General features: G+C 45.2%; 1 protein-coding gene across 1 annotated transcript in view; it reads left to right on the top strand.

The window, feature by feature from the left end:
- RGSL1 (regulator of G-protein signaling like 1) overlaps window positions 1-11,224 on the top strand; it is a gene marked incomplete at both ends in the record, with an annotated part of 26,156 nt that overhangs the window by 5,836 nt on the left and 9,096 nt on the right. Inside the window, 3 exons of the mRNA XM_015410697.1 lie at window positions 5,272-5,433; window positions 7,180-8,183; window positions 9,661-9,723. Coding sequence (XP_015266183.1) covers window positions 5,272-5,433; window positions 7,180-8,183; window positions 9,661-9,723 — 1,229 coding nt within the window. The remainder of the gene's footprint in view (window positions 1-5,271; window positions 5,434-7,179; window positions 8,184-9,660; window positions 9,724-11,224) is intronic.

Here is an 11,224-nt window from a genome sequence, read left to right as displayed (position 1 = left end):
GTTACTTTCTGGATACAACTTTCTTATGACCTCTAATGTCACCTGTTTTCTCCAGTTTGCAGTTCGATTCAGGGAAGCTATTAATTGATCTATTTCATTTTGGTTGGCCTTACGATCGACGCATTTAAAAATAATAATAATGTACTTTTATCTTTGACATGCCAATAAAGGTTGTCTGTCTGTATTCTTAACCTCATAGAGGTTTTGCCCAAATACTGCCTGTCACCGCATGATGATGTCACTTCTTGTGGGATACCAGTGACTTGGCCTGGGCCTTCCTCTTTCTCCTGATAAGTATTAAGATTCTCTGGTTTGGTATAGCCAAGAATCACTATTAAGGTAGCAGAGCACACAAAGGCTTACCATGCAGCAAAGCTTTTCCCATCTGGGTGTGTGCTGCTAAAGAACAAAGTTGCATGGAGCCTCTTTAAAGTTTCAAACTAATAAAAGGAGTTTATTATATGGAACGCCACTCTAGATAGAAAAGCTTAGAGATAGGATAGCAACCTGATCTAACTGGTTAGGATGGATGGGGATACAGGAACACGCCCTGCATCCATGTTGCCAAGGTGGAGAGAAGGGCAATGTGTACGAGAGAGATGTCAAGCTGGAAGGAAGGAAGTTGGTCTCTAAGAATAGCAATCTACTTCAAAAAGATAGTATCATACAGCAAGAAGGAAAGGGTGCTCTGTGTGTCCTGACCTATCATCTGTCTGTCTGTCTATCTTCTTCATCATCATCATCATCATCATCAATAATCTTCTATCATCTATCATCCATCTAAGGGTGAATCTGCATTGGCTTTCCCCTCCGTTGTTTTACCAAACCCACGTTGGAACAGAAATTCCCCTCTGCATTGCATGCCACTTTCACTTTCACTTTTATCATTGGGTTTTATGGTACCCTCTGCATAGATTTATGGCTGTTCGGGGGTGACTTTGCAGTCAGTACGGCGTTGCCCGGGGGTATCTGAATGTGGTTTTGAGCTGCACCTTTGGTAAAACAATGGAGGGCAAAGCCAATGCAGAATCACCCTAAGTTTATGGTGCTGTCTCTGAAGTCTGAGGCAAGAGACAACGTGCAGTCTTCCACTTCCAGCGAAGAATCCCCCCCCACACACACACACAAATCCCCTGCCGGCTGCCAGGAAGGACCTGGTAACCCTGGATACAAATGAGCTGTTTTCTGAAAAGAGATTGCCGCCTTCTCTTGCAGCGGACATGCTGAGATGGAGGAAGGCTGATCAGTGGCTCCTGGAGAAGTGCATCGGTGGCAGCAGAGGGATGTGGCGCTTCCGTTCTTTCATGCAAGGAATGGCAGGTGAGGAAGGCAGCAGGCAGAAGCCACGAACGGAGCCCGGCAGCCAAACGCTGAGCGCAGCACGAGCTTTGAGTGTACTGTGTGGTGGTAAGAGTGTAGGACTACGCAGACCCGGGTTCAGACCCCCCCCCCTCTGCTATGGAAGTTCACTGGGTGACCCAGGGCCAGTCCCTCTCTCTCACAGCCTAGCTGGCCTCGCTGGATGGTTTCTGTGAGGGGAAAATGGAAGAAGGGAGAATGATCTTGTCAGCTGCTTTGGGGTCCTCATGGGGGACAGAAGCGGGGGACAAACGTCCCAGGTTCAGTCTCCTGTTAAGACATCTCAGGAAGCAGAAGTGGGAAAGATTTCTTCTGCTGCTCTTAACCACCTCACCAAACTGGCACTCGCTGACGCATAAGAGCGGCTAGTGGGCCGCATCACTCAACCTTAATTTAGGCTCACTGTGTAATTTTGATAAAGCCACTATAGTTTTTTCTAACCCATCTCTCAAGGTTCTTTTGAGATATTTGTCTATTTACTTTACTCGTACCCAGGGACTTATAGTGGGAGAGGGGCTCCGGTTATACTCTCTTGCCCAGAGCCTACAAAATCCTGGAATTGGCCCTGGCTGGACTACATGGTCCACGGGTCTGGATTCAGGATTAGATCCTCCTTATATTTTATCTTTACTTCCCAACATTAATCTGAGAGCCACTTTGGTGTAGTGGTTAAGAGCGGCAGACTAGAATCTGGAGACCCGGGTTTGATTCCCCACTCCTCCACATGCAGCCAGCTGGGTGACCTTGGGTCAGTCACAGTTCTGTCAGAGCTGTTCTCTCAAGAGCCGTTCCAAATCCAAAGCCTTTTATTGGCATATAAATAAAGATACAGTAATCTAAATACAAAATCATGCAGAGTAAAATTAAAATTCCAGAGAAACATCACAGAGTAACATCATAATAAACCTAATTCATAATATCACTTATCAGGCCGTAGGACCATGGCACTGCAGAGAAACTTTGCTACTATTTCAGTTATTTCTGTATCTGGATTATCGAGCAAGACAAGGAGTTTAAAATCATCAGGGGTCTCTAAAAATTGGCCTAAATTGGCAGTTCTCTCAGAGCTCTTCTCAGCTATGCTGCGGTATTGTTTATTAGCCTAGAGTTCGCCTGCCTGACCTGTAATCTTCTATATCATTGTATGCTTGTTCCATGCTCGTCATTCCTAACAGTGACCATGTTATTGCAACCGTAGTACTGACAATAAAGCAAAACCTTTCTTGGAAGTGTGTGCTCCGTTGTTTGGCTGTGGGTCCTGACAGCTCTCAGCCCCTCCTACCTCACAGGGTGCCTGTTGTGGGGACTGCTTTGAGACTCCAAGTGAAGGGTGGGCTATAAATCTAATCTCCTCCTCCTCCTCTTCTGCTTCTACTGCTGCTGCTGTTTTTTCTTCTGCTGCTGCTTCTGTTTCTTCTTCTTCCTCTTTGTATTAATATATTTAAGCACCTGATATACAAATGTGCTGCTTCACTGTAGCTGAAGACAGACATAATACAGAAAAGAGGACTCAAAGTAAATCCTTCAGCTTTGTTAAACAAAGCCTGGCTTTGTTCCACTTTGCAATTCATAAAATGGCTGTAGGAGCCCCAAATTAAACACTAATTCTTCTGTCACTCTTATCATTTCCTCCCCACCTTACATTAAATGAGCTGTCCACCTTATTTTTCTAGAGCCCAACATCAATGCATATTAGTTTATGCATCCATCCTTTAACATTAAAAATGTATTAAAAGTAATCTTTAAAAAATGCTCTAGAGATTGGTGTTGAGTGTAGGGTTGCCAGCTCTGGGTTGGGAAATACCTGGAAATTTAGAGGGTTGGGCCTGGGGAAGGTGGGGTTTAGGGAAGGGAGGGATGTCAGCCAGGTATAATACCCTAGGGTAGTGGTGGCGAACCTATAGCATGGGTGCCAGAGGTGACACTCAGACCCCTCCCTGTGGGCACGCGTGCCATCGCCCCAGCCAGCCCAGGCCATCATTAAAGTGTCAAATTCTCTGCCAAATAATTTTAAGTAAATGAAAGCATTTGGGATTGCTTTCCTTACTTTGTTTGGATCATCTTAAGTTAATGTATGGGTTGTTTTTTCTAAAGTAAAATCTCAGTATTCAGGTTAAATTGCTGTGTTGGCACTTTGCGATAAATAAGTGGGTTTTGGGTCGCAGTTTGGGCACGTGGTCTCTAAAAGGTTCGCCATCACTGCCCTACAGGGTCCACCCGCCAAAGCAGCCATTTTCTCCAAGGGAGCTGATCTTGATCGTCCGGAGATCAATTGTAATAGCAGGAGATCTCCAGGTGCCACCTGAAGTCTGGCAACCCAAGTTGAGTGAGGTTCACAGTGTCACGGGCACTATCCTGTAAATGGAACCCGCAGCAAGTTTCTCCTGCAGACTTATAGAGCCCCCCCTTTTTTCCTGGTGCTTCATCCTAGCAAAGAAAAGGTATATTTGGACTGATTGCAGTGGGTGTGCTTCCATACCAGGCCGACTGATCTGTAAATGTTACGTCTATCTTCATCTTACTAGATGTTGCATCTCTTTTTTTTGAATTTTTTTATTAGCTTATATACAGAAAGGGAGGAAGCGGAAAGGAGGAAGAAAAGAAAAATACAGAAATATTTTAAAATTCCAATTTAAATGCATGCATATCTTCTCATTACAATTTCACAACTACTTTTTTTTAAAAAATAATTTTCATTTTATTAAAGTTTCATTAAAATACATTCAAAACGTAACAAAACAGATATTAACACATCATAATTACAGTTTAGACCAAAGTCAGTATTTCTATCCAACAACACTATTAACCACTTTACATCATACCATTAGATCCATACTTTCAGCTTAACTATTCAATGAGAAATAATCAGTTTGAATTCTAAATAGTTTGTAATATTAATTTTATGAAAATTTGTATGTCCCACCATCAATTGAACAAAAGGTGACCACTTTTTCATAAAATTTAGTTTATGGCTTTCATAATTTTGATTATCCAATTCCGTTGTGATTTTATCAAAAATAAAATAATCCCATGTCTTGTTAAACCGTTCTTGTAATGTAGGCATCTCAATACTTTTCCATTTAGCTGCCAATACTGTCTTTGCTGCTAGAAACATGGTTGCTATTAAGTCTTGCTGAGATTTAGGTATCTTAACTTCATCCCATGAGTTTAAACAATTTCACAACTACTTCATCTATAATTTCACAACTACAATTTCACAACTACTTCATCTATCATTCTTGTTATTCTTCACTCGATTCTTATTTTCCTAATACTTACGTTTTAACCAGTCATAGAACGCCCTCCAGGGTCCCATAAATTCTTCTTCCATTTTTTTTTTAAATATATTTGTCAACTTGTCCATTTTAACACATTCCATAATCTTCAATATCAACTCACGTAGCATTGGAATCTTCAATGTCCTCCATGCCATTGCAAATAAAATTCTGGCAGCTGTTATAACATGTAAAATAAAATACCTGTGATTCTTGTCTAACTCATCTGGTAGACAATTTAGCAAAAATATCTCTGGCTTGCAGATCTTGCATCTTCAGTGATTTCCCCATCTCTCCTCTTTAGACTGTAAGCCCAAAGACAAGGCCCTCATGTTTTTTATTGTTTTATGTGGTCTCCCAATTTACACAGGCACTCTAGAATCAATAATAATTTTATATCCATAGAGATTTTGGCAGTTATCACTGGGAAATGCAATTCAAGGTTGATCCTAATTTTCTTTTCCTAAAAATATTTTTTATAACTTCATTTAAAACATTGACTTCCTCCCCTCTCAGGGCATCCCAGGATGGCTAGCTGCTGGAATCAAGGTGCTAGGCCAACTCTCAGGTTTTGTGCAGAACTGGTCATTTGGGGTCGTGCACAACTAATAGCTCTGGCCTTATGTCTGATCCACAGGGGAAGAACTGACCAAATTCTGGCTGGCTGCAGAAAGGATACTGGGTATTGACGAAATGGATGAATCCCAGCAAGATCTCTACGTGTCGCTCTTCCAGGTGTTGATGGCCACTCACTTGCAGCAGGGCTCCGTGGTTGTCACCCTCTGTAACACGACCATTGGTAAGATGCGCAGCTTCATAGACAGTAGTACTGGACACCGAGAGCAGTAGCAGACTGGGCCTTTGACTCACTGGGAAAAGTTCCCAGTGGGCCACTACCCTGGAGGGGCCACTGGCAGCCAGGAGCAAGCTGAGCACCGTGGTCCCTGCAGTGCTGGCAGTGCAACAGGGTTCACTCCACTTGGATTTGGCTACGGCATCACTGACAACAGGTGTAGGCTCCTGTTTCAACATCCCAATCTACCTCTGGCTTTGAGACAGTTGGCAGTGTGCAGCATCTATTAAACTATTTGTAACCCTCAATAGTTTAATAGATGTAGCCCAAAGTACCTACACCGATAGAGGAGTCTCTCTGCTGCATCTGTCCGTGATTTGCTGCAGAATTAAACCGTGCTTAGTAGGCTGTCCATTATGTCTCTGCATGAGATGCTGTGCTGGGCTTGCCTCGTTCCAATGAGAATGGTGTAGCCAAAGGTTAAGAGACTGAGCTCTTCTGAGAACAGTAATCCTGACCTGCTCTGAAAGTTAAGCTTTCCGAGTGTCGCAGTGAAGTATGCTTTCATTTATAATTCAGAAACCATGTGATCCTCAGCTATCAGAAGTTTGGGACACACTGGGTGATGTAGTGTTGGTGGTGGAGAGTGCCCTCCAGTCACAGCTGACTTATGGGAACCCTGGGAGGTTTTCAAGGCAAGAAACATTCAGAGTTGGTTTGCCATCGCCTGCCTCTGTGTTACAGCCCTGGTATTCCTTGGAGGTCTCCCATCCAAATACTAGCCAGGTCCGACCCTGCTTAGCTTTCAAGTTCTGACAAGATCTGTCTAGCCTGGGCTATCCAGGTCAGATGTAGTGTTATATACCTGCATACCACTTTGAATCTACAAGTCTCTCTCTGTCTCTCTCTCTATATATATCATCTATCCGTCCGTCCGTCCGTCCGTCCGTCTATCTATCTATCTATCTATCTATCTATCTATCTATCTATCTATCTATCCTTTTAGACCACCCTGCCCGCAAGGCCATTTACAACAAGGTAAAAACAGTAGAAAATTAAATTAGGCTAAAATCATAATAACATAACATACAATCAATATAATCAATATATAAAGCTGTAAAGATAGTCTGTTCCAAGATGGCAAAAATTCTAGAAAAGATTGCAGCTTTTCCTGTCGCCTCCTAAGGGGGTAGAGGAGGGGAGATGAGAGGTATGGAAGTGGCAGGGTGGTCAATGTCCCGTCGCTGTCCTCAGCCAAAGGCCTGGTACAACATCTCTGCCTTACAAGCCCTGCAGGAAGGTAATAAATAAATGTTGCAAAGAAAGGTGGTATAGAATTGTATAGAAAATAAATACAGGACTCAAGGTGCGTTACAACGATAATACAAACAACACACAATTGAAAATCCATTAAAAGGCCTTCATAGCTCAAACTCTCGTCAGAAACATTTAAATGGCTGTGTCAATGCCCGCATGAATAGGCTTGCCTTACGCAAGTTACAGCATCTCATGGAAGCTGGCTATTCCATAGAACGGGAGCAGCCACTGAAGAGAGCCTCAGATCCAGCAGGGGCCATTCCAACTCCTTTGCAAGAGGGAAGAACTAATAGGTGTCAGGCTGAGCTGTCATACGTAATGAAGCCCGCCCGATATTCATGGGAAGCCTCCCTGGTCATCTGGAACAGCACTGTTTCCTTTCCCTGAATCCTGACTCTGAAGTTGTTTGTTTCTAATTCTGTACCCTCTTTCCAGAAACACTTTTGAGGATGTCTCCCTCTCACCCCAAGCACGTCCAGACGCGAAGGGAAGTCCTGAGTGAGATGCAGAAAGTGGCCCTGTTCAAGATCGAAAGTTACTGGCTCCCAAACTTCTACATCCACTGCAAGCTGAGCATGGAGCAAGAAACAACGTGCTCCCACCTGCTCAAGGAGTATCGAGAGCGGCTGTGCACACTCACGTTTCCGAGGCCCTTTCTCTTTCCCCTGCCGACGATGAGCATCCGGGAAAGCAGCATCACATCGCTGGCTTACTCTAGTCTGAAAAGGAAGAAGGATGTTTGGGATCGGGTCACAGGCAAAGGTCCTCTGAAAAGGAGAGCGAGACGTAAAAAAGAGAGCCACGGACACCACCACAGGAGGTCCGCATCATCCAAGGCCAGTTCGACGGACAAGAAGCATCACTTTTCTGAAAAACAGACCTCTAGTGCAAGAACGTGGCAAACGGATCACGCCAATGAACGAAACACAGGTGACAATTCCAATGAATCACCGAGCTTCAAAAGCATCCAGAGCAAGCTGCTCACCCCTCCCGGGCTGGATGAAATTCGTGAGAGGAGCACCGTCACAAAACTCCGCGCTTCCACCCCTGTGGTCCAGTTCCCTTCCATGCTGGCCTTAAAAACCATAGTCAAGTCTCCGTTGTCCTTAGAATTCCTTCCTTGGGTGCTCAGCGCCGACAAGTGTGCGGGATGCCCCTTCCGGGAGTTCTTGCTCAGTAGGAATTATGCCGTAGAGGTTCACCTCCTCGACCTCTGGCACGACCTCGAAGATTTTCTGCGCATGATGATGTGCTCTCTTGGGGAGGGTAATGTCCTCTTGCGCCACGTGATGGGCGAGCGGATCTGCGAGCTGTACCTGACGCAGAACAGCAACTGGCACCTTCCTTTGAAGCTGACGACTCTCAGGGGGTTGCAGAGTCTCCTGCCGTCTGGAAATGTGATACCCTGGGTGATAAAGGCACAGAAGGAAATCTGTAAGGTGGGGGATTCTTCTGGCTTTTCATGAATATTAATATAGAAAGCCAATCTGAAAATTCTCAAATTGCCCTGGACAGCAGTATTTACTAGGGGTTCAGTATAAGGCCTGTGTGCCAACTGGGGCTACCTCCTCAACTATTTTCAGCTCTCTGGTGAAATTTCAAAGGTACGCAGCCTGGTCCTTCCTCCCTGTAGGAACATCAGTGCCCTTCCCAAACCCTGTCGCAAGTAAATGTTGGACAATGGGCTTTAGTGTGCAAACTCTTATGCTGGAATTTTAAAAATCAACTGTGAGGTTCTTGCTATTTGGGGAAACGGTTTTACCTTGAAACATGCTTTGTGTACCTAAACTTGGTAGATTTCTGCTGCCACCAGGAATTAAAAATTCCAAATCTCTCTCTCTGCTAGTAGAATGACCTAGGGTCTGGGCACTTCAGAGGACTATGTGACCTTTAGGAACTACTGTACTGATTTCTGGGATAAGTTTAAACAAAAAATGATTTAGTTAATAAAGAACAAAAATAGGTTTCTCGTTATTTTGAACAGTTGCTGACAAAAGGAACTTGTAAATATAACTGGCAAAGCTTGGTGCTACAAACAGTCTCTCAAACTCCACTCTAACAGGCTAGTCTGTTTGTTTTATTCACACTGAGTAGAATCAACTCTCTTAGTCACACAGACTGAACTGTTGGTCTTATTCACTCAGAAATAGACCCCAAATCCTATAATCACACAGACTACGTTCACTCTTCAAACTTCACACACAAAATCCTTCATAACTCTCAGAGTCACACAGACTCTCTTCAAAACTCTCCCATACTTGTTCCAGGGGTCATTTTGTAGAAAAAGAGGTGCAGAAGCTCATTAGCGTAACTCATTAGCATAACTTATTTGCATATGCCACACCCCCTGACATCACTGGAAGTGTGTCAGAAGGCAACACCCACCACTCAGGCTCCACTCCACAGGTGAGTGAAACTGACCCGCTCTACCTCCTCCTAATCCTCTGCTGCCAGCAGGAACAGCTCCCTGCCCTCCTCTAAGTGACAGCCCTTCAGATACTTCAAGAGAGCAATCGTGTCCCCCCTCAGCCTCCTCTTCTCCAGGCTGAACATTCCCAAGGCCTTTCCTCATAGGGCTTGGTCTCCAGGCCCCTGATCATCCTCCTCGCTCCCCTCTGCACCCGCTCCATTCCGTCCACATCCTTTTTGAAGTGAGGCCTCCTGAACTGCACACAATACTCCAAGTGTGGCCCAACCAATGCAGTATACAGCAGGACTATGACATCTTGTAATTTGGATGTTAAGAACTAGTTTTCTCTCTCTTTTTCCCTCCTATTTTGCATTTGACTATTTTTCCTTTTCCGTTTTAGTTTTCATTGTTTTGTGATAGTGTGTGACAGACTGGCAGCCTGCAAGCGGCATCTTTCTTCTGAAGTGGAGAGAACCCTTCAGGCTGTGTTGTCACTCTCTTTCTAGATCCTGTGCTTCCTCTACGAAGAATTCCTGCAGCACGATGACAAGATGTTCCTGTTCTATGTGGTAAGGTGCACCTGCAGATGCAGCAAGGGGCCCACTGGCTATCCCTGTCCTTGAATCTGCCAAGGACTTGGAAGGGACTGTGGCTCAGCAGGAGAGCCTCTGCTTTGCACGCTGGAGGTCCCAGGTTCAGTTCCCAACATCCTCAGTTAAGAGGCTCAGGGAGTGGATGATGGGGAAGACCTCTCTGCCTGAGGTCCTGAAGCGTCAGACGAGACGATGCTGACTGTGACTGAGATACAATAATGACTCTGACGTTTTCTACACAAACGGCTCTCCCCGCTCTATTCCTTCACCTCATCAGGTGGTTTCCACAGTGGCATTTGCAGTCTGAGATGCAAAAAACGAGGTTTGTCTTCCTTGTGGTGCAGCATCAGACTTCCCCGTTTCCAGGAATTCTGTTGCTGCGCCACAAGAGGGAGCAAACCTCGTTTTTGCATCTCAGGCTGCAAATGTCATTGCGGACACCAGCTTGACAAGGCGAAGGAATAGAAATGCAAGAGCGGGGGAGAGCCGTTTGTGTGGAAGACGTCTCTGACTGTGAGATCCAGCATGGAGTAGTGGTTAGAATGTAAGGCTGGGATCTGGGAGGCCCAGGTTCGAGTCCTCCTCACTCTGCCATGAAAGCTTGCTGGGTAACCTCTTCACCTAGGGACCAAATGCCTCCAACCCTTAGAAAGCAACCAATACCTAGGAAAAGTGTAGGACATCTGACTTCAATGTGGACATTTATTCCAGACTTTATTGTTATGTGAGATTGTTATTCTGGACTTTGTTCTTTCCCTTTGGGATATTATGAATTTGTGTATTGTCCTATGATGGATTACATGCATTGAATTACTTATTGTATTGAAGTCTCTTTTCTATAGCTCTTGGGTGGGTTGGTCAGTGGACAGTTGTTATTTATTGGGGGGTTTTGGTCCTTGTTTACTGTGGATTGTATTGTAGTGTTGTTGGGTTTTTTGCTGGTTTAGTATAAGGCAGCTTTATGTATGACCAAAAAGGAGCCATGTCAAAGATTGGTTTGGTTTTTTTTAACGGTGCTGGAAAAGGCTGCTATTAGCTGGCCAGTTTGTGATTTGGGTTTGGGGAGGGAGAACCTGCCATTTCCCCACAGTTTCCAGCATAGCAGGCGTTCACACATGAAACGACAGCTCCATTTCCCAGAGAACTGGTCAGCCTTGCAGCCCCGCCTCAGCGAGAAGACTAGAATGGTTGGGCTGTAGTCTTTGTTTCCATAGCAAATGTAGGGGAGGGGGAATTATAGATCAGGCTTGACCCTGGCTGCATGTTGTGTGATTGTGATCAGGTAGCCAGCCATTGGCTGCCTGGGTGAGGGCCGCGTCCAACGCTGACCGGGTGCTGAGGCCTAGGAGGTCCCTGAGCAGCCTCTTAGTAGTAGGGCTGAGGCAGGCCTAATGCTAGGGCTGCCAAGTCCCTCTGGGGGCGGATTTCCCCCCACTTTGGAGGCCCGATTTCCGCCCCCGCGGAATCGGGCCCCGGG

The sequence above is a fragment of the Gekko japonicus genome, unplaced genomic scaffold (genome assembly GCF_001447785.1).
Source record: "Gekko japonicus isolate JY-2015 unplaced genomic scaffold, Gekko_japonicus_V1.1 scaffold6397, whole genome shotgun sequence".
Classification (NCBI taxonomy): Eukaryota; Metazoa; Chordata; class Lepidosauria; order Squamata; family Gekkonidae; genus Gekko; species Gekko japonicus.
Note: the sequence above shows the minus strand (reverse complement) of the source record. Positions and strands in the feature narration are given on the sequence as shown.